At 45.5% G+C, this 23,739-nt stretch overlaps 1 protein-coding gene across 1 annotated transcript; it reads left to right on the forward strand.

The window, feature by feature from the left end:
• The first annotated feature begins 21,389 nt into the window (after positions 1–21,389).
• On the forward strand, positions 21,390–23,241 carry CHST2 (carbohydrate sulfotransferase 2). Its single transcript, XM_053390192.1, has one exon. The coding sequence runs from the start codon at positions 21,400–21,402 to the stop codon at positions 22,723–22,725; it is 1,326 nt and encodes a 441-aa protein (XP_053246167.1). The 5' UTR covers positions 21,390–21,399; the 3' UTR covers positions 22,726–23,241.
• The last annotated feature ends 498 nt before the right edge of the window (positions 23,242–23,739 follow it).

The raw sequence follows: 23,739 nt of genomic DNA on the forward strand, positions 1-23,739 counted from the left end.
ATGGAACCCCAAATTTAAACAGTGTAGTGAAACTAATACTATTGATGACATTTGCTAACGCAAAGAGATTGCACATCTACCGATTTCAACAATTTGTACACCACTTAAAACCTTAGCCTAAGCAGGTGTGCAGTAAGGTTACCAAAAATAAAATCTGTTCAAATTAACCATAAAACATCCTTAAAATGCCCACCGAAATAAAAAGCTCTTTACTGAATGCCAGAAATCCAGCATGTTCCAAATGAAAGGTACCTCTGCTATTTAAAATCCCAATTTTGATTTGACATGACAGCAGGCTCCCACATGTAGTAAAAAACCATTGCTTAAAACCTTGTTTATCCTCCAATTTTGAACCTAACTGGGCTGGAAGGAACATGTCAGGATTCCTAGAGACAGCCAGACGTGCTCAGAATCTCAGTTCGTTTCGTGTGTCTTTATTATGTCTTAGTCACTCTAGATAGACCACTTCTGAACTCATTAAGGGGAAAAAAAGGTGTCAGGCTCTTTGAGCGTTCCAGGACACCTCTGATGGGAAATCAATTGATACGTCTTAGTATCAGGAGTCATTGTTTTTATCTCTTGAACTTTTTTCTGTTCTTCCCACCACCCAGCGTCTCATACTAAACATATGGGGGGAGGGGGGACATCTGCCACTGGGCTGCTTTTTAGATAAATCTGGCATTTCCCTCTTTCTTCTTCCAGGTCATTTAACTGTGTTTTGGAATTAAACTATCTGCAGAAAATGCTCCAAAGCACTTGCCTATGTGGTTATAAAATTATTAAGTGCTTTGAAAAGGATTACGGTTGCAAAGAGGTTGGAAGTAAATAAATAACATGTTACTAAAATGTAGCTAATGTGAAGTGACAAGAAATTGACAATTGTTTCTCCACACCGATAAGACTAGAATAGACTTGAAATGTACTTATTCAGTTACTTATTTGAAATATGTTTCCCCTATAGATATTACTTTTCCACATGCACAGTGAGACTTTTGTACAATAAGAGAAATGAACTTAATTCCTTGGCTGAAAGAATTCACTTTTAAGCAATGGGACTTAATGGTTAGGGAGAGAAACCTAAAGAAAGATCCACTGTGCTGAGTGAGGTTAGGAACCAGTGGTCCTGAACTGACAGAGCTGGAAGGTTCCCACCTCAGCTGGGCTATGCTGGCTTAATTCCCTCATCCTGGCTCAGGCAGAGATATGCTGGTGTATCTCCTGCACCTTGTCTCAGCCAGGATCCAGCAGCCTGAGCCAGACTTGGTGGATCTTACTCCAGTGCAAGCCCTGGGAAAAGGGATGTTTCAGAGGCATGGTGGCCGTAGGACAGAGGGAGGGAGATTTGGGCTGGATCCTAAGCCTGTTCAGCATGGTCACAAGACCTGGGAACACATTAAGCCGGCCAAAGGATGGTGTCACTCAAACTTTATTTAAAGGCTTGTTTTCCTTCTGCCAGGCTTAGGTTTACTCAGCCAGCAGCATCCCTGTTCTTGAACCGAGTTTGGATCTGGCATACTTCACAATGGCTTAATTTATGCTGGCTTGGTTTATGCCAGCTCTTTGTATTTAGGATTGACCTTTTTGTGGATTAATGAGGTGTCTTTGGGTGAAGCAATAAACGGGATGTTTGTTGTCATTTTATTATATTCCTTACCCACTCGTCATTCAGGATCCCAGGATGGGTTGCAACAACTAGAAACTGCAATATGAAAAGCAATTAAAGCATATTACAGTCAAGAGGACACAGTGGAGCCTAAAATATATAGCAAGTGTCAAAGGCCAGGATAAAGAAGTGTGTCTTCAACGTATGTATTGTTAACTGCTATGTAAGGATTGTTGTTTAGTTGTTTAGTCGTGTCCGACTCTTCGTGACCCCATGGACCAGAGCACGCCAGCCACTCCTGTCTTCCACTGCCTCCCGCAGTTTGGTCAAACTCATGCTGGTAGCTTCGAGAACACTGTCCAACCATCTCGTCCTCTGTCGTCCCCTTCTCCTTGTGCCCTCCATCTTTCCCAACATCAGGGTCTTTTCCAGGGAGTCTTCTCTTCTCATGAGGTGGCCAAAGTATTGGAGCCTCAGCTTCACGATCTGTCCTTCCAGTGAGCACTCAGGGCTGATTTCCTTAAGAATGGATAGGTTTGATCTTCTTGCAGTCCATGGGACTCTCAAGAGTCTCCTCCAGCACCATAATTCAAAACCATCAATTCTTTGGCAATCAGCCTTCTTTATGGTCCAGCTTTCACTTCCATACATCACTACTGGGAAAACCATGGCTTTAACTATACGGACCTTTGTCGGCAAGGTGATGTCTCTGCTTTTTAAGATGCTGTCTAGGTTTGTCATTGCTTTTCTCCCAAGAAGCAGGCGTCTTTTAATTTCGTGACTGCTGTCACCATCTGCAGTGATCAAGGAGCCCAAGAAAGTAAAATCTCTCACTGCCTCCATTATCTTCCCCTTCTATTTCCCAGGAGGTGATGGGCCCAGTGGCCATGATTTTAGTTTTTTTCATGTTAAGCTCCAGACCATATTTTGCGATCTCCTCTTTCACTGTATAAGGGTACTTACCAAGAAATACATCCACGAAAAAATAAAATAAATAAAGTATTGAAATCAATAGGATTTACATGCTTAATTCTGACCGCCTCACCACCAGGGACCTTAACCAAAAGGACGTAATAAAATAATGTACTATTTCCCCCCTCCATAATTTGCAAGTTTTATTCTGTTAGCAGAGTTCCCCCCGCCCTTGGGATGCCCTCGAACTGCGTTAACTAAGAAAATGGTCATATATCTATGACTGCCAAAACCGATTAGTGTCTGTCCTCCTGACGTCTGAGGCTATCTATGGCATGTATCAAATCGGGGGGAAACAATGACTTGTTTATTGCTTAAATGAACTATATTGCTTGGTGCTAGCTGACATTTATAATTGATGTCTCTCTTTTGCCAAGGCAAGATTATCAAGCATTTTTGGATATCAAGTTGCCTACAGCAATAGAAGGAAGGCCTGAATCTTAGATCCTGCACAAACAGGATATGCAGTGGGGTGAGGAGGAGAAAAGGCTTGTTATGTTATATAACCCCCCCCCCCATAATGCCGGGCTTGTTAAAGAGCTCCAAGGAACTAGGGCTGCAATTCCATGCCCACTTACCTGGGAGTAAGTTCCACTGCACTCAGTGGGAATTACAGTGCAATCTTATACCTGCTAACTTAAAAATGAAACTAAGGCCGTTGTCCTATGTACACTTACTTAGGAGTTAGCCACACCAATACATTAAGATCAAAAGAACATATACATAGGATCAGTGCTTTTTTTATGAGGGGACACAGAGGTACGCACACCCCTAAACATTTTGTGAATCTAAGTTTGGCCTCATTGAGGGGGCAGTATTTCAATATGAGTAGGAAAATGAGAGTAGCCCTAAACATTTTTTATTTTTTTAAGAAAAAAAAAGCATTGCATAGGATCAAGGCTCATGGCTGCAATTCAGTGCACAGTTTAGATAAAGTTTGAGAAGGCATTATTAGCTATGATTCCTGCATTGTAGAGAGGTGCACTAGAGACTCTTTAGGTCCCTAACAACTCTGCAGTTCTATGTTTCTGTGTCATGTTTCTATTAGCTATAAAGCTGAAACCGTTGTATTTAAGAGCCTGTAACTTTCCCTTCTGGTGGCAGCAGCCTTGGGAGAATATGCGATTTCATTCAGAGCCATGCTGCAGAGGCCACGGGACTTCCCCTCTCCATATACTGTGTCCTGCAACCAAATAACCCACCCACATGCACACCCAACCGCCCAAAACATTTTGCTGCCTGAGGTGGAGCAGCAAATCCCTCCAACACACACCAAATCAAGGTGCATAGTATCACCGAACACACATAGACTTGGCTTTAAAGGAACGTTGTACAGTGGTACCTCTGGTTGCGAACGGGATCCATTCTGGAGGCCCGTTCACAACCTGAAAAGAACGCAACCCGCGTCTGCGCGGGTCGCGATTCGCCGCTTCTGCGCATGACGTCATTTTCTGCACCATGCGAGTGGCGAAACTTGGAAATAACTCATTCGGGTACTTCCGGGTCGCCATGAGACACAACCTGAAAACGCTCAACCTGAAGCAAACGTAGCATGAGGTATGACTGTATTTCAAATAAGCAGACAGAGAATACAGTATGCAATCCTTACATCACTAGGCCTCCTGCCAGGGCTGGCCTAAGACATTTGGTTCCTGAGGTGATCCACAAAATGGTGGACTCCCTATTCCTGCCAGGGAAAAGGCGTGAGTGGAGATCTCCATCACGTACAATGTTTTGGGGTGTGTGTGTGTCCTGCCACCCAAGGAGATCTTCTCATTTTGCTGGCCCTGCCTCATGCCTCCTCTTCCAATAGAGCCAAAGATACAGGTTCTCCAAAACCAAAGAACCGAGATGAAGCCAGAGTTTAGTATTTTCTGTAAGGTGTAATTTGGTGTGTAATATGTTAGGTATATTTTCCTTCATTGTGTGCGTGAGAGCGTGCACTGCATTTAGCCACGAAGAGCTACGTGCGCAGGCTGATTATCTCTGCTTTGGAGAGACTCTGGAGAAAAACAGTCAGGATAAACTGCGGTCTGAGGCAGCTACCACACTTTGCCTCACCTAATGGTAGGGCCGGACTTGACCAATAAGGATGTGCATGTGTGTTCCATTTCAAGTAGCATGCTTTCAGGATTTTTTGTAGACAAGTTGTTTCCAGTTCTGCTCCTGTCCCACCATGTCAATAACTATTTAATAGTTCCACGAACAGGTTTAAGTGGCACTGCTGTGTGGAGTTTGATAGCAGCATCTATTTCTAGCATGGTAGTAGCAACTACCTTCCAAATGAATAGCAACATAGATCCATAGGTTTGAAACCAAACCCCCACACTAAACAGTTGTTTGCTGGTACACTAGTTCATAGACTAGGCTGTTAAAAAAAAAAAGCTATCAAATTAATAATAAAGCCTGAATAGGATAAGCACATGGAATTAGAAGTCACAAGTAAACCCTTTAAATCATTTTGTCAAAGGTTTATGGCTCAATTATTTTAATTTGCATGGGGTTGAAACTTTGCCTGTATGCTGTCAACATGCTGCAAATTATTTCCCTGGAATGTGGATTCAGATTCTTTGCTGACCGGCAGCAGCTGAAACCTGCCTTAGCTGTGAAGATGTGAGGGCTTGCAAGCCAAGCTGGTACTTTGCTATGTTTCTTTACAGAAGCTTTACTAACAGATGTTGCCATTCATAACTGCTCAATGTTCTTTTCTTCCAGTATGGATTTCCCCAGTGATGGAGAGCTCTTTGTGCCCGAGATGACAGACAAAAGATTCTCCATTTTATTAGACGGAACTGCTAAGGTTGCTAAATCTCAGTGGGTGGTAACCACAGATTCTCAAGGCATATTTTCCATTGCATTGCTCCGAATGGGCATCACATCTTTCCCCATTTCGTTCTTGCTCTTTGAAGAGTTATTTATTGTTGGTGCTGGCCTAGCATCTGGAAGCATTGAATGTCTTTTTCAAGGAAGTACCGTATTTTTCGCTCTATAACACGCACCTGACCATAACACGCACATAGTTTTTAGAGGAGGAAAACAAGGGAAAAAAAATTCTAAACGAAACAGTGGATGTATGATTTTTGTGGTTCATGCTGTGACCACAGACATGTGATCTGACAGTGAGTTTGGGGTAGCCCAATGCAAAAATCCTGAGGATCCATGTGGATCCATGCTTTGTAACCACGTTTTTGCACCACTGCAGCCCCAGGCAACAGTGGGTGTGTGATTTTTTTGGTGCAAGCTGTAGCCATGGACATGCTATGTGATCTGCTGGTGAATTTGGGGTGACCCGTGTAAGCGGCTCCTCTCCTCTCCCGCTTTGCTCCTTTAAAGCAAGCAGGCTCTTTGTTCCTCTCTCCTCCCCACTCAGCGTGTCTTCTCCCGCTTTGCTGTTTCAAAGCGAGCCACGGAGGAGGGAAGGAAGGGGAACCATGGATCCTCTGCTCACGACTGCAGCAGATCTCCCCGCCATCCGTAGGCATTCGCTCCATAACACGCACAGACATTTCCCCTTACTTTCTAGGAGGAAAAAAGTGAGTGTTATGGTGCAAAAAATACGGTATCACTATATCACAAGTTCAACAGCTTGCATTGGCTTACATATCTAATTTACTATCTAAATATGCCAATAAACCCTCCATAGTTTGCAAAGCGATATAAGAACAGACTAGAGATGTTTGGACTTGCAGATAGCTTACCATCTCCATTAGCCAAAATTGGGATTGCAAAGAGAGGTCAGGAATTGATAGTAAATACAAAGAGTATCCAACTAAGCCATGATTAGCAAGAGTAGAACCATTGAAATTAATGGACTTAGATCAGTCATGTTCATTGTTTTTCAACAGGTCTGCTCTGAGTAGGTCTGTGTATACACTATACAATTAAAACACATTTCCTAGAACAGGCTTCCACAAACTCGGGCCTCCAGATGTTTTGAGACTACAATACCCATTATCCCTGACCACTGGTCCTGCTAGCTAGGGAGCATGGGAGTTGCAGGCCAAAAACATATGGAGGGCCAAGTTTGAGGAAGCCTGACCTAGAAACTGTATTTTACTAAGGGTGTTGGGAATTGCAGCTCTGAGAGGAGAAAACTACAGTTCCCAGGATTCTTCGGTGGAAGTCATGTGATTTCATTATACGGTATGTATGCAGCCTTTGAGCAACATTGGATACAACCCATATACACTAACTATCTCTATCCATCAGTCCCAGTGATGTACAACCTAACTCTAGGATGTTTCATTTCTCCTCTTGGTGCGATGTTTTGAATACTTAAAAAAAAAAACATGTATACAAGCATGCACTACAGTTCTTCAAGCTTTAGTCCCCTCTCCAGACTCAAATCTTCATGGGAAAGCTAATATATCTTGTCTCTAGTTGATGCCCATGTAACAGGGCTAGTTCCAGCTTTTGGGGGGCCTTCAGCATAGTGCCCTTTGGAGCACCCCCCTTCTATGTCTGTGGCCTCCCTTATGAGCTGTGGTGGCTCACCTGCAGGCAGGCAAACTGCTCCAATGAACACTGGGTGTCTTGGAACCTCCATTTTGATTTCCCACAGTGCCCTGGAGTGATGCCAATTCCTATTTCTCAGGGCATTGTGGGAAAATTAAATGGTAGTTGAAATATACTCAGAGTCGCAAGGTGATTTCATGCTCTTTATTCAGCTCATAGTGGTGAGGAGGAATGAATGAGAGTCCCCTCAAAGTATCTGCTTTATATACATTATTTACACAATGGGCTACACATGATTGGCTAATTCCGGAATTCTACTGTAAGCCAATCAGGTTGTGGATTCACTTCTATCTGGAGCATGATTGGGTAGTTCCTGCCAACCAATCATACTGCTGCATTGTTCTAGGACCAATCAGACTGCTGCATTCTGAATCCTATTGTTCTAGGACCAATCAGACTGCTGCCTTTTGGATCCTATTGTTCTAGGACCAATCAGACTGCTGCAGTTTGGATCCTATTCAACTCAGTACATAACAGTAGTTCTCTAAACTATCCAACAGTACTTGGAGTGCAAGGAAAAGGGGACACCATCAGCAATGGGGCTCCAGGAGCAGCCTAAGCTTGTTGGGTGCTGACAGAAGCCCTGCATATAAACATGCTTGCTCATGGACACAAGGAAGAGTGTTCAACGAAGGTTTACTCAGAGTAGATCCATTTAAAGTAATGAACATGGCTAAGTTAGGGTCATGAATTTCAATGGGTCTCCTCTCGGTAAAACTTATACACGTAGAGCTGGAGGGGACCACGAGGGTCATTTAGTCCAACCCGCAGGACTGCAGAAATCTTTTGTCCAACTCGGACCCATGACCCTGAGATTAAGAGTCTCGTGTTCTACCTACTCAGCAGGCACCCTGATCTCAAGCACTCGGTAGAATATCACCCTTCCATCCCCTTCCCACCAAATATTGATGAACATATTTGAATTGCAGTGATTCTATAATGATTCTATAATAAGTACAAGCAGGTAAACACTTTCTGCAGAAGACACTGCGGGGCAGGCAGTTGCTGAGAGTAAATGAATACAATGTGCATCAGATAGGAAAGAGCCTTCGCATTGTGTAATGGGGGTGGGTGTGCAAGCCTAGTGTCTCCTTTTTCATCTATGAAACACTGAAGGACGTGTGAATAGTGGCTATGGCACAGGGAAGTGACTAGGCCTTCAGCAGAACAAACAAGTTTAGAGTAACTCAGGGAAGACTTTTCTGAAGAAGCAGGTTCAACAAAAGGCCTTGATTTTATTTTATTTTTTGTTCTACTGAGCATGGCCTTTAAATTCAAACAACACAACTCAGTCCTACTGTGACCGCAGCTGCTGAACTGCCACATCTTCATAGAGACTGAAAATAGATGCTGTTCCCTCTGGTGTCAAATTGGTAGTGCAGCTGTGAATCTGGTTCAGTGAAGGATAAACTATTCTCCTCTCGTCTGCATCTCCTGATATCTCAGTATGGGATATTTTAAAACTGACTAGTCTATGAAGGATGTTTATTAGAGATCATGAACTTGGCCTACTGGCAACAATCTTGCATAGGCACATGTGCAAAGGCATAAGGCAAAGTTGTTGAGATTTTTTTGCAGATTTTTTTTTTAAATGAAGTTTCTGAACTATTTTTAAGGAAATTTACCAGTTTCTGCCCAGACACTTTTTCCAATGGCTGAATACCAGCTATGTCAGGGATATTCCGGAAGTATGGCAACCATAGCATAAGATAACTGTCCAAGACATCCAAATGTTTTTTTCTAAAAGCAAAGCTGTTGGATTTGTGCTCTTTGCAAGCTGTTCATGTCCCTTCTTTATTGCTAAAGTGCAAGTTCTTCCTTGACTAAAACCATCAATGAAAACCATTCATAAATTAAGGCCCCTCCCCCGTGTTCTGAACCCCTGGCCTACCTGGCTGCAAATCAGTATGTTGAGTCCCCAGTCCAGGGTCAGTCCACAAGTCCAAAGTGAACCACAGTCTCACAACATCCAAGCAGAGGTCCCTCAACGTGGGCAGTTGAGCAGACACAGCACCTCAGCTTTGCTACCCTTTGGAACTTTGCATGCTGATTGCAGCATCTGGGCTTGATGAGGCATATGACTCTCACCTGTTCCAAGCCTACTCCAGCCTAGGAATCACACACTTCCTCCCAAAGCTAGCCAGCCCCACCTGGCCAGCTAGGGAGCTGGGCTGTGGGCCCTTGCCTGCCTCAGTTTCCTGGAGCACCCCTACCACTGCTCCCTAAGTCTCAGAGCCTGCCATGTTCGTGATGGGTCCTGTTATCTGGTTCCCGTGCACTGACTTCCATCCCCTTGCCATCCCCCATCATCCTGTGAGTACTTCCTACACCCATGTTTTATTACCTTTCTTCAGCTTGCCCTGGTATGTCCCAGTCCCAGCTAAAACCCTCGCCGGGATCCTCTTCCTCCTCCCCGTTGTCCTGCTAGTTCATGCCATTTAGCAAGGCTGCATGAAGTTCATCAATCTTTTCCAAACAGACTTGAGTAAGTATCATCTGAAGAAGAGGGGAGCGGGATCTGCCATATTTTGTTTTCCTCAGCTTCTAATTTTTGAAATTTTAAGCTCAGTCTAGTTTGTGATATCATTATCATCATCATCATCATCATCATCATCATCATTATTATTTAAAAGAGCCACATGAAAATTAACCAGGATTTAGTGTGCATTTTCTCTAATACAGACTTTTTGGTATGCAATTTCACTTAATATATACATTTTTGCACCGCACATGTTCTCAAATATTTATATTTTCCCTGATGCATTTTTATATGTTATTGTCACTAAATGTGCATTTTTGTGCACACTTTACCTTGACATATGCATTTTGTGTGCATTTTAATTTGGTATATGTATTTACAACTGGCTGCACTGCAAATTCAGAGAACTGTAAATTTTGAAGGATGGCTGTGTTGTGGCTTTCAGATTGTTTTGGAAAGTGTGATTTAAGGGAGGGACATTTGCCTTCACATGTGAACTGAATAAAATTTCTCCTTCATCCCCAATTCTAGGTCCTAAATTGAGTTTGGAGTGCATTTTCTTTGATTGGTGTGGGAAAACCCTTGTGAAAGGGCAGTTTACAATATAAAAATAAAAAACAGAAAAAATATAAACTATAATAATAAACAAAAACAATACCCCCAATTGTTTAAAAGGTCATAGATAGTTTCATGAGCCAAAGGACTGGAAGAAGAGGGATGTTTTTCCCTAAAAATATGTAACAAAGGCTGTGTTGCTGAAATTTCAGCAAGAATTCTGTAGGCAAAATTCTTATGGAATGCTGTTTCATTAGAATTGCTTTTTTGGCGGAATATGGACCCCCTATGACAAATAAAGAGAAACCATTAGAATGCAGCCCAGATTTTATGGGCCCATTAATTTCAGCAAAGAAATCAAGGGTCATAGGTACGTTCTCATTTATGCCAATGGATTTAGGGTTCCACCACAAATGACAGAGATTCTACCCATTCTGTATACTATTGCTCGCCTCTTATAAAGGATTTCTTTTCTCACTGTACAGTGATATGGCAAACCATGAAGCTATTATTTATTATTATTTGCTTGAGTGTTTATGCCCCTGCTTTCTAGTGTAAACATGCCACTCAAGTTAGCTTGCAATGTATAAAAAATACAAAACAATTTCAAAAGAGATAGGGTTAGCAATTTTTAAAATCCTCAAGACAGTATCTGCTTCATAAAAACAGCTGCCTGCCTGAAGTTTCTAATTGCTTTCCTCTCTTATTAGAAAACCATTTATTTCCCCTAACACCACCACCAAGGTTATGATGATCTAGGACAGCCTTATTTTGGACTACAAATCCCATCAGACCCAGGACCGCTGTCAGCATGGCGGAGGTTGTAGAAAGCTTACCTAGGTATTATTCTTCACATGAGAAGGCAAATGGTTTCTTTGTTTCCACTGCTTAATGAATGTGTTAATCAGTGCCGTGCATCTCAAGAGGAATGAAAATGATCAGTTGAGAAGTACTGCTGGCTTTCTAAAATATAGATTAGAAGGAAAGATAACCAATTTCTGAACATTCCTTAGTTAATTAGAGTTATTTTCCAGCAACTTGGTGCTGCTACGAAAATCCCATTCTGAAGGAACCTGTTCTTTAGCTGTTCAAGCTCTAAATAAGCTGTGTGTGAAGGGTGCCCATCATAGAAAAATCAATATTTTTCAAAATCCTGACCCATGAGTCACCATGCTTCAGCCATCTATAATGGCAAAGATATTATTACAATAGAAGTAAGACATGAACTCCACACGTTGTCAGGAAACAAATATATGGAACAGTAGATTGCAGTGTTACCTAAAATAGCTCATTGTATCACAATACCTACGTCCCACAAAGGATACACAGAACTACACAGTTCCATTACAGATTAAAAAGTAGACCTGCCTGCTCACCTTGCAGCAGTTATTAGTTTGAAAATTCCCACATTTGCTGCTCTAATTTTTAGGCTAGGGGCTGTGTGTGAAGCACCTACAATAATTGGCCACCAATTTACTGAGTTTTAAGCAACCTCTGGGTATATAGACTTAATTCAGTCGTACAGCAGAGTCCAAAAAAAACATGTGAAAGTGTGATCATGCGAATCAGTTCATTGATTTTATTTTATTTCAGGCGTTTATACCTCGTTCTTTAGCCGAAAATCACTCTCAGAGTGGCTTACAAAAATAAGGACCAAGGCAGACCCTGGTCTGAGGTAACAATCTAAAAAGACACATGAGGAAAAAGTAATGAGAGGGAGAAGGGGAAAGCAATTTTAGGTGATTTATGATAATGATAATAACAATAATAATTTTATCATTTATACCCCACCCATCTGGCTGGGTTTCCCCCGCCACTCTGGACAGCTTACAGCACATATAAAAAATTGTAAAACGTCAGACATTAAAAATTTCCCGATACAATGCTCAAGACAGTTTATGTGGAACAGTGAAAGTGAGGTGATCCCACCTGGGATATAGGGCTGAGCAGCCTACCGCCCCCGCTGGCCCCTAATGGGACTCATGAAGTCCTTTAGCTGCTTACGAGCATAAGAAGCTGATGTATAGCATGTCAGGCTATCAGCCCATCTAACTCCATATTGTCTACCCTGACTGGCAGCAGCACTCCAGGGTTTCAGACAAAGGACATTCCCAGCCCAACCTGGAGATGCTGAGGTAAAAGGTAAATGTGAAGTCCAGTCAAAGGCGACTGTGGGGTGTGACGCTCAGGGGCTTCTTTTCCATAAAGTGGCATGAGGCACCAGGGCGCCAAGTTCTGGAGGGCGCCAGGGAAGAGGCGGAGGCTGGGCGCGGCGCCTCCTGGCATCAGCTCACCGCCCTTGCCCGCCTTGCTGAAGCAGCACCGCACCCAGAGCCTCTGCCTCTTCCCCGCCGGAGGAGCTGCCCTCCAGCCACTGCCCGCCTCCTCCAGCCCCGCAAAGCTGCCAGCAGCGCTGTAAAAAGGTTGGCAACTCTGGGAACTGGGGGGGATGGGAATGGAGGGATCTTTGCACTACGGCGCAAGATATACTTAAGACAGCCCTGGTGACACTCGTCTTGCTTTTCAGGCTGAGGGAGCCGGCGTTTGTCCACGGACAGCTTTCTGGGTCATGTGGCCAGCATGACTTCTGGCACAACGGGACACCGTGATGGAAACCAGAGCACACAGAAACACAGTTTACCTTCCCGCCGGAGCAGTACCTATTTATCTACTTGCACTGGTGTGCTTTTGAAATGCTAGATTGGCAGGAGCTGGGACAGAGCAACTGGAGCTCACCCCGTCGCGGGGATTCGAACCGCCAACCTTCTGATCAGCAAGCCCAAGAGGCTCAGTGGTTTAGACCACAGCACCAACCACTCTCTTAAATGCTGGGAATTGACCCTGGGATCTTCGGTGAGCCAAGCAGATTCATCATTGTGCTACTGCACTTCCTACTTCATCATCTTTTGTATAAAATGCAAGTGTAGATGGGAAGCTGACTCATATAAAAAGGACTTATGTCCTCTGGGGCCTGCCTTTTATAACTTCTTTCTGTGTAAGAAAAGTGCAGCTAATGTGTAGAGTGGCCCTTCACCTCTAGCAGTGGTGAGAGATGAAGGACAATGTAGCACAAATGTATTTGAGGAAGAATGAGACCCACAGTAAATACTGAAGGATGTTCCTGTTATTTTAAAACCCCCACAAAATTCATGGACTACTTCCAATTAATGCGAATGTTTTGAAGAAACGTTATCTGCCCATAAATATTCAATAAGCAGAAAAATAGGTTGCGTTTGTTAGATAAATTATTAACTATTCCTTTTTTTTGGCCTTAGTATATGCTAAGATCTGGGAAGAGGATCAGAAGTGTTTAACCCAGAACGTGGTCCTTCAGTAAGTGAAAGCAGAATGGCCACAGAAGGTTCTGCTCTTTTTATTGGGCTTTGCTGGAAAGCCACATGGAAAATTCTCCCTGGAGCTTTTGAACAGGCCTGAGCCTGTTAAAAACAAATGTGTAAAAGTTATCTGGCAAACTGTGTCTGCTAGTATAAACCAGCTGTGGACACATCTGTAGCTAAAGAAAAGAGGCTTCTCCGAGGGGTGTTTCACAAAGTCTTGGCCTGAGCAGTGCAGCAAGTGTTGCCACACAAAGAGGTGAAGACAAGTGTGATAAACAGAACATGCATCCTATTTTTTTTCCTGAGCAGGTGGCCTACTAGTATAGTCGAGCAACACTGCCAAGTCCATTGTGTCTGAGTGGTACCTCGGGTTAAGAACTTAATTCATTCTGGAGGTCTGTTCTTAACCTGAAACTGTTCTTAACATGAAGCACCACTTTAGCTAATGGGGCCTCCCGCTGCCACTGCGCCACCGCTGCAGATTTCTGTTCTCAGCCTGAAGCAAAGTTCTTAACCTGAGGTACCATTTCTGGGTTAGCGAAGTCTATAACCTGTAGCGTCTGTAACCTGATGTGTCTGTAACCCGAGGTACCACTGTAATAGAATCATAGATTTGTAAAAGATACAAGGTAAAGGACCCCTGGATGGTTAAATCCAGTCAAAGGCGACTATGGGGTCGCGTGCTCATCTTGCTATTAGGCCGAGGGAGCTGGTGTTTGTCTGCAGACAGTTTTCCAGCTCATGTGGCCAGCATGACTAAACCACTTCTGGCGCAACGGAACACCATGACGGAAGCCAGAGCACATGGAAATGCTGTTTACCTTCCTGCCACAGTGGTACCTATTTATCTACTTGCACTGGCATCCTTTTGAAATGCTAGGTTGGCAGGAGCTGGGGCAGAGCAATGGGAGCTCACCCTGTCGCAGGGATTCAAACTGCCAACCTTCTGATCAGCAAGCCCAAGAGGCTCAGTGGTTTAGACCGCAGCGCCACCCACATCCCTATCATAGATTTGTAGAGTTGGAAGAGAACTCAAGGGGGTGCCTTCCTGCCTCCTTCCCAAAGCCTATTATCATCATCCTCAACAACAACAACAACATCATTTAATTAAATTTATTTACCGCCCTTCATCGTAAGATCTCAGGGATGTTCACAGAATAAAATACAAGATAAAAACACCCAGTAAGCGCTTACTTTGTGAAGGATCCGACAGAGGCCTGAGGTACCCCTGCCTCCTTCCCAAAGATTTCTCAGCCTTGGGAAGGAAGCATGAGGGCTCTTGGACCCTCCTTCCCAAAGCCTGGTGCCTCGCTTACCAGACTTTTGGAAGGCACCACAAGGGCTGGGAGGGGGAAACTTTTGGCCTTGCATAGGGTGCTATATGACCCAGGTCCACCCCGTCCCTGGCCATTGAATATGCTGGCCTAGACTGATGGGAGCATCTGCAGGGCAACACATTGGCTACTCCTAGTATACAAGATGGAACAGCCACACCTAATGGATACATATCAAATGTGTGTTATGTTCGATGAATTTTATATTATGCTCTCTGGTTTCATTTCTATTGAGTTTGTTTACGTACAGGCATGCTGTTTATGCATTTGTCCTGCTATTATGTTAATCACTTGACATGTTTTTATGGTATTGTTTATATATGCTTTTTTAAATCTATGATAAACTGCTTTGAAATTTTCGGATAGTAAGTGGTCTATAATTGTAAATAATAAATTAACAACTATTAAATGATAATAACCCCCTCTCAAGATTAACAGTAAAAATGAATTGCTAACCCGACCCTAATTTCTCATGCTGGCTCTTGCTGCACTCCAAGGGGACACAGGGGCTTGGTTTAAATAAAAGCTACCAATCTTAGGGGCAGGGTCTTCATATGAAGGGAGATAGTTCAGAGCTGATTCCTAAATTTCTCCTCCAAGGAGCTACTGGCAGCAGTAAATGAAACATGATGGATACAAAAGCAAGGCATAAATATAATAAATTCATATTAAGAAACAAAAAAAGAGAAAAGAAAGTTATAATGGACAAATGGGAAATATAAGCTCCATGTTATTTAATTGAAATAGGAATGAAAAGGATGTTATTGATTAGCTCCTCCAACTTTCAGGGCAGTTTGTTACATAATGATTTCTGTGACAAGGCATCCCCTAAGGCTGCAATCTTAAAATGCACACTAGAAGGTAAGTCCCTGCTGAAAACAGTGCTACTCCAGAGCAAACATGCCTAGGTTTGCACTCTAGTGCGAAATCCTAGTGACATCTATTAATAATAATAATAATAATAATAATAATATAATAATAATAATTTTTATTTTTATTCAGAAGTAAATCCTATTGCGTTCAGGGAAGGTTACTTCCAGGTAAACCTTAGGCTGCACTTTTGAACTCTCTTACTTCTGCGGAGTAAGCCCCGATGAGCTTATTTCTGAGAAGACGTTAATGGGATTGTGTTCTGTCTATTTCTCTTTTTTTCATGGAGTTAAAAATGTTATAGTTAAAGGCAGTGGCTTGACAATGGACTGGCGTTTCTTTAAAACTGCCTGAATAAGGCACCGAATCCTCATTTTCTTACCAAGCAGGAACGATTTGGACACCAGAGGGGGCAGATGGCGAAAACAAGTGAATAATATAGTCTGCAATACAAATCTGAATTTTCCATTTAACCTTGCTGTTATGATCCACATATCCTTCTGCAGAATAGATAATACGATACAACACTGAAGACAAAACATATACCAATATTGTAACAGAGAAGTCGTGTGTTAACAAAAGAAGACAGTTAAAATGCAAAGACCGATACATCTACGAAAGCTAGATCAATCATATTTTGCAGCTTACTGTTAATTCAGTAGAAGGCAGAACTTCACATGAGCAAAAATGCATTTATGCAAGGAAAATGAGCCTGCTTCAGAAAGCTAATGAGGTTGCTGAGTCTGAGCCAGAACTGCATACAAAACTAGGCAGGATGAAAGCCAAGGGATAAAGATTTGACACAGGACTTTGAAAGGGACCAGGGAAGACTCGCCGTAAGAGTGAAAAAGTGGGACTCTCTTAATAAAGGCAACTCTGTTACTGCAATTGCTGAAGTTTAGGATTAGGATATTACACTTTGGCGTACATATCTCAATCTGTGATTAACTGAACACAATGATTAACACACTGTAAGCTTCCTTAGTCTGGCTATAGAAAGGGTGAGGCATCTGAAAATATCCCCTGTGCAGGGAACAGCTGTTGGTCCATCTCTGGGGTCCCCAGTGTTGGCGTCTGCGGGTGTCATGGTGCTCTCGAGTACTTCCTTGGCTGCCCACAAAGCCTGTGAGTCCCCCTCTCCCACCCATTCACTGACCCCCTTCATCATGAAGTGGTGGGGGGGGGGGCGTTATCCCAGAAGCAGATAGAGGTGATAGAGAGAGAGAGAGAGACACGCTTGGACTACTGGCCCTTGCAATGCTTATCCAAGCACATAAGGCTGAAACAGGAAGTGGGATGAGCATCGCTTTTCCTACTTCCTCTTTCAGCTCTGTGTGGTTTTCTCTTTCTCTTTTATTGCTTTTCTTTTGAAAATTGGATTTACAAACACTGAAGACCAAACTCTGTGAGAACAGAAATTCATAGAAAAACAGAGACCCACAGAAACAACTAGCTTTGTTTCCATCCTCCTCCCGTCTGATCGGGCTGCAAGTAAGAAGGGAGGCAGGCGGAGCCTGGCTGAGAGCACACTGAAGTTGGTGGGACAGTGTTCCCCTTGGCCTAATGGACTAGCCTCCATTGGATGGCAAAAAGCACAGATAAAAACTTACTTGGGCAAGAGATTCCTGCATTGCAGGGGGTTGGCCTAAATGATCCCTGTGGTCCCTTCCAACTCTACAGTTCTGTGATTTGATGGCAGGCTCGTTATGTAGAGCTCCCCTTGCCCCCAGCATCGTGTTGTTTCCAGGAAGACTCCTGGATAAGAAATGGAGCACTGAGCAGATAGACTCGCTTGACAAGACCAAATGTAACCAGAGGTAACTTTTCCCAACAGGAGGAGGTGGGACTACCACTGGTTTGAGGAAAATGCAACTAAAAGAGAAATTAAATCAGAAGATTGGTGCCTGAAGTGAAGTGTAACCTTAGTTTAAATGCTACTTCTTTACAGAATAACATTTTAGTTCAGGATAATCCAGAAACAACTGGAATACAAATGGTATGTTTGAAATATGTGTAAATGTGGCACCCGGATCTCTATGTTTACAGAGAATGAATATTTACCGTACTTCCTTAAACAATGAAGGTGAATGCATCAAAACCACAATGCATGCCATGTGAAACACAAAGAAAGCAATTTAAAATCTGTGTAAGCAAATGAGGAATAGTGAAAGCCTCTTTATACTCAGATTAAATAAGGAGTTGTAGGATAGCCTTGTAGTGATGTAGAGGAAAAATGCAAGCTGGAGGGCAGGTGAAATGTTGAGGGCCTTTGCAACTGGCAGAATATGTGAGTCTGAGTTACATTCTAAAATCCAATACCATAAGTATATCATTCCTGGATGTGCTCATCAAAATCTAGGTTTTTAATGTATAATGAATCCATACTGTTTTCCAGCAAGCATAGCCTGAATTAATAGTATAATTTTGAATACCTGTGTCAGGCAGTTTTCCTTTTTCAATATGGTAAAATTTATATCTGTATCCAGGCAGCACCGACGTTCAAAGAGACAAAACAATGTAGTTTGGACCACAAAGAGTTCTCTTTCATTGGACTTGTGTGTATTTTGAAGATGCATTCCCCCCCCCCTCCAAAGATGCAATTTTAGAGTGGGTGTATGCATGTAAAAATGACATTCTACATGAATAAGGGCTGGATCCAGACTTAAGCCAGACCCACTGAAATCAGTGGGACTTTAAGTTAGCCCAACCCTATCCACCCCCATCCCCTTATCACATACATACTATACAGACCTGATTGCATTGCATTCAGGGTTGGACCCAGCTGCTGCATGAAAAACCTAAGAGATGCAATATTACAGTGTGGGAACATCTTCCCTTTGTTTCTTGTTTACTTCACTTAATGACTAATATAAGATACCTCTGCTTTTGGAATGTCGGCACTGACTTTTCAGTCTCATCTTTCAAAATGTTCACAACCACCACCATCTCTGGAGCTAAGTATTTAGTTTCGTTGCGGCCAACTCAGTGCATCTTATGGAATGTCCTATAATCCACAATGCCTCAAAAGAGAGCCAATGTGGTGTAGTGGTTAAGAGCAGTAGTCTCGTAAACTGGTGAACTGGGTTCGCGTCTCCGCTCCTCCATATGCAGCTGCTGGGTGACCTTGAGCTAGACACACTTCTCTGAAGTCTCTCAGCCTCACTCACCTCACAGAGTGTTTGTTGTGGGGGAGGAAGTAAAGGAGAATGTTAGCTGCTTTGAGACTCCTTCGGGTAGTGATAAAGTGGGGTATCAAATCCAAACTCTTCTTCAAATAACCTGTCAGCCTTTAAAGTGCCTCAAGATTCTTATCGGGGGGCAACAGGCAAAAAACGCAATCTTAGGATAGCTGTCCGGCCCATTTTAAATAGGAGAAGGGCTGAAGCCCAGGGATAGAACATCCTCAATGGATGCAGAAGGTCCCAGGTTCATTCCTGACATCTGCAGGTACGGCTGGATAAATCCCCTGCCTGAAACCCTGGAGAGCCACTGCCAGTCAGTGTAGACATTATGGAGCTAGATGGACTGATGATCTGGCTTGGCAGATGGCAGTTTCCTATACTCCTAAGTAGCAAAAGCATCTCATGGATCATCTCACTCTCAGCAGTTTCTTATGTTTGTACATGAACATACCACATCTTTCAGGCTGCAATAATATGCACTCTTTCCAGAGATGAAATCCCACTCAACATAGTGGGACTTACTTCTGTGCAAGCACGCCCAGGAATGTGCCGATAGCAATCTTTTGCAGGTGTGCACGAAATTGTTCTGCGTTTTCAGCTTGCCTGTCTGCCTGACTCTACCGTATCCTGCATGAGTTTAACACGGTTGTTTAGAAACAGCAACGATTTTGTTGCTGGGGCTGTTTTTCACGAAATGTATATCCCGCTCTGTTGTAAGGAGACCCCAAAGCTGTTTATATAAAAAGAACACAACAATGAAATTACCGCCCCTCCCCCAAATAAAAAGATTAAAAGCAACTATTTAAAGGATTCGAAAACAATTAAAACCAACGGTAAATTAAAAACCTGATTTAAACGCGTGTCAACATTCCACACGTCTACTGCTGTTCATGCTGGTGTCTTGAAGGAGCAGCAGCAGCAATAGGACGAAACTTTTCTAAAAAGAAAAGCGGAATGTGCTGAATGGATTCCTTACAGAACGGGACTGTCTGACGCGAGCATGCTGGCCTGCGTTTCCTTGGAAAGAAGCAGCAGCGGAAGATTCTTTTCGGGATTTGCAGAAAAGCTCAGCTGGCTGCACTTTGGGGAAACTTTCCCCAGCGCCCATCTCCCAGCGGAGGGGATTGCGTGGCGGGGCGGACTGGAGTGGGAGCAGGCGGCACGCGGGCGGGAGGGGGAGCCCTGTGGCGATGCGGGCAGCCAGCTGAGCAGAGCTGCCCATCCTTGCCAGCCGGCCAGCCAGCCAGCCAGGCAGGCTCCGCGGCAGAGCCTTAAACACCCAGCAGCATCCCTGACCCGGGGAAGGGAGGGGAGGGGCAGGGGAGTCAGCGGCAGGAGTGGCAGGCGCAGCATCCAATGAGGAGGCCCGGAGAGGGCCGCGGGGGCCGGGCGCGGGCGGCTGCGTTGGAAGCTGCAGCTCCTCGGCCATTCAGCAGAGGGGGAAGCGAGCCGGGCGGGCGTCGCTGTTGAAGCGCCGCTGCTATTGCCGCCTCCGCCGCTGCTGGTGCCTCTGGGCTCCGATTGCGTCGCGCTCTCTGCCTGGCGGGCAAAGAAGTGCTTCGCTCCCAAAGTCTCCATGGGCTGGCGATGGAGCGGCGCCGCCTGAGCATTGCAGAGACCTCGACGCCGCCGGCTGCTGCTGCTGCTGCTGCAGGGAGGCCGGTTCTTCCTCCTCCTCCTCTTCTTCCTCCCCTCCGACTGGATCGAGTGCCTGGCGGGCGCTTGGGAGCGATGGGCAGCCGCGGCGGGAGCACGCAAGTCGGAGGGATCTTCTCCAGCGAGCCGTTCGCATCGCCCTAGCGGATCCCCGCATCCGGCCTCGTCTCTTTCCTCTTCCTCCGGCCAGAGCCTCCTGGACCAGCCCGCATCGGCGCAAGGCAGGCAGGCGGGTGGGGGACCCAGGCTGAGCCGGGCGCGCAGGAGGAGGGAACCTCGGCTGCTTCGCTTGCGCCCGCAACCCACCCCTAGGAAAACGACCCACAAAAAATCAGGCGCAATGCACTTTTCCGGAGATCGGCGGCTCGACGGGGGCCTCTGCAACTTTCCCCGCTCCCCTGGCTCTGCCTCCGCTCCCCGCCTGGCGCTTGGGCTGCAGAGCGGAAACTCCTCGGGCTGGCGGAGGAACTGACTGAGCACCATCCCTTTGCTGGGATGATGCGTTAACTTGGTGCAGAGCAGTCCCCTCCTCCTCCTCCTCTTCTGCCTCCTCTCTGCCCGCTTGGCTGGGCATCTGCTGGCGCTGGGGGCTGCTCCCAAGTCCTGCGAAGAAAAGAGCTTGGGAAGGTAGCAAGGAAACAGCGGCTTCTTCTTCCACAGAGCCCTGGGGGGAGCTGCCCCATGCCCAGCAGGGTGCAGTGGGCACCCAGGAGAACAGCGACGACGAGGGGCTGCCTCCAAGGACAGCCAGCTTCCCTGAGAGGCGGGGACATGCCCTCTCTGCCCGGGAGAAAGCCCCTGGGCGTCCGGACCCACCTTGGCCCAAGCGCCTGCCTGTGATGTGCAACAGTTGGCAGGGCTGGTTCCCCTGCCCTGGCTCCAAACCGCTGCCGGCATGAAGGTGTTCCGCAGGAAGGCGCTGGTGCTGTGCCTGGGCTATGTGCTCCTCCTGCTCCTGACGATGCTCAACTTGCTGGACTATAAGTGGCACAAAGGGCCTCAGCAGTGCAGCGAGCCCTCGCCCGCCCGCCGCACCCCCTACCCTCAGCAGCTGCCTTATTACACCTACCAGTCCCGGTCGGACACTCGGGCCCTCTACGGGCCCCCCGTGCCCCTCGCCCGCAAGCGGCAGCTGGTCTACATCTTCACCACGTGGCGGTCGGGGTCCTCGTTCTTCGGGGAGCTCTTCAACCAGAACCCGGAGGTCTTCTTCCTCTACGAGCCAGTGTGGCACGTGTGGCAGAAGCTGTACCCGGGCGACGCCGTCTCCCTGCAAGGCGCGGCGCGGGACATGCTGAGTTCCCTGTACCGCTGCGACCTCTCCGTCTTCCAGCTCTACAGCACGGCTGGGGCAGGGAAGAACCTCACCACGCTGGGCATTTTCGGGGCGGCCACCAACAAAGTGATCTGCTCCTCGCCGCTCTGCCCAGCCTACCGCAAGGAAGTGGTGGGCATGGTGGACGACAAGCTGTGCAAGAAGTGCCCTCCGCAGCAGCTGCACCTCCTCCAGGAAGAGTGCCTCAAGTATCACACTCTGGTCATCAAGGGCGTGAGGGTCTTCGATATCGGAGTGCTGGCGCCGCTCATGCAAGACCCTTCCTTGGCTCTCAAAGTCATCCACTTGGTCCGGGACCCCCGCGCAGTGGCCAGCTCCAGGATCAAGTCCCGCCACGGGCTGATCCGTGAGAGCCTGCAGGTGGTGAGGAGCAGGGACCCCCGGATCCATCGCATGCCCTTCCTGGATGCTGGCCACAAGCTGAACAGCAAGAAGGAAGGGGGAGGTGGCTCCGACTACCACGCCTTAGGGGCCATGGAGGTGATCTGTGGGAGCATGGCCAAGACCTTGCAAACTGCGTTGCGCCCGCCCGACTGGCTGAAGGGTAACTACATGGCTGTCCGCTATGAGGACCTGGTAGTGGACCCCATCAAGACTTTGCGGCAGGTGTACGGGTTTGTCAACCTGGCGGTGAGCCCGGAGATGGAGAAGTTTGCTCTCAACATGACCAGTGGGCCTGGATACTCTTCCAAGCCCTTTGTGGTTTCTGCCAGGAATGCTAGCCAGGCAGTGAATGCCTGGAGGACAGCGCTAAGCTTTCTGCAGATCAAGCAAGTTGAGGAGTATTGCCACCAGCCCATGGCCATTCTAGGCTATGAAAGAGTCAACGGCCCAGAAGAAGTCAAGGACCTCAGCAAAACCTTGCTCAGGAAGCCAAGGTTGTGAATGGGCTGCATGCCTTCTGCAGAAAGGGGTTGGATTGGAGAGCAGGTTACAACTTTGCTGAGAATTATGTTTACCTGAGAGACAGAGAGCAAGCAAAACGTGGCTCTTTCATGAGGACATATCATTGAAGAAGACCACTACAATCCTCCAGGGACTATTGAGGATAACATACATCTATGTTTCTCCATTGCTGGGCTGTCAATAATTTAAAACACACACACACACACCAGTGAGTATTTGTGAGGCCTCTTTTCTCTCCCAAAGTGTGCAGGGCACGTGATTCAGTATGTACCAGAACCTTTACATACATACTTCTTGTTGTGATGGTGATCATGAAGGACTTGCACAATTGCTGAAGCATTGGGGTTTTTTTGGGGGGGAGGGTTGGGGCGGCAAGGAGGAAGGTAAGGTGGGGGAATACTCCGTAAAACAGAATTCAGAGGACTGGACTTTTGTATAAATGTTTAAATGTGATATTAATAAAGAAATCAATAAAAGATGCTGATTTTACAATGACTTAACTGTTTGGGAGGTTGCACATATCGATTTCTGCTCATTTTGAATCTACAGGGCATTGCTACATTAATGTTGCTTGCATTTTGTCGAGATAGCAGTTGGGAAAGCGTGGATTTCGTGTGGCTGTGTGTTTTACAATGCAACCATCCCTACGAAAGTTAGGGATGTTAAAAAGTACCCTTAACAGACTCTGTGCAGGTGGAGGTTTTAGTGGCAGATAGACGTATTTACAGGAACTTTTTAGTAAATACTCCCAGGTTGAGGAAAAAAAGTAGAACTGAAATAGTTTTAAACTTCTATAGCGATAACGTTACAGCCTTTTGCCAATCTGGCAGTATTTGTATTTGCCTTGAAGTTTGGAGGTTGCTGTATGTACATAGTTTACAATGATACCTATTTCAGTTGCGAAATGAAAACAGCTTTTTATAGATATTTCTGTCATGGCATCATTAGACAAGTGTCAAAAGGAAGCAGTGACACAAGAGGCCATTTCTCTGT

Source organism: Podarcis raffonei, chromosome 5 (assembly GCF_027172205.1).
Source record: "Podarcis raffonei isolate rPodRaf1 chromosome 5, rPodRaf1.pri, whole genome shotgun sequence".
Classification (NCBI taxonomy): Eukaryota; Metazoa; Chordata; class Lepidosauria; order Squamata; family Lacertidae; genus Podarcis; species Podarcis raffonei.

Excerpts from the sequence above, each read along its gene's own strand:
- CHST2 (XM_053390192.1), top strand. The coding sequence starts at position 21,400 with ATGAAGGTGTTCCGCAGGAAGGCGCTGGTGCTGTGCCTGGGCTATGTG.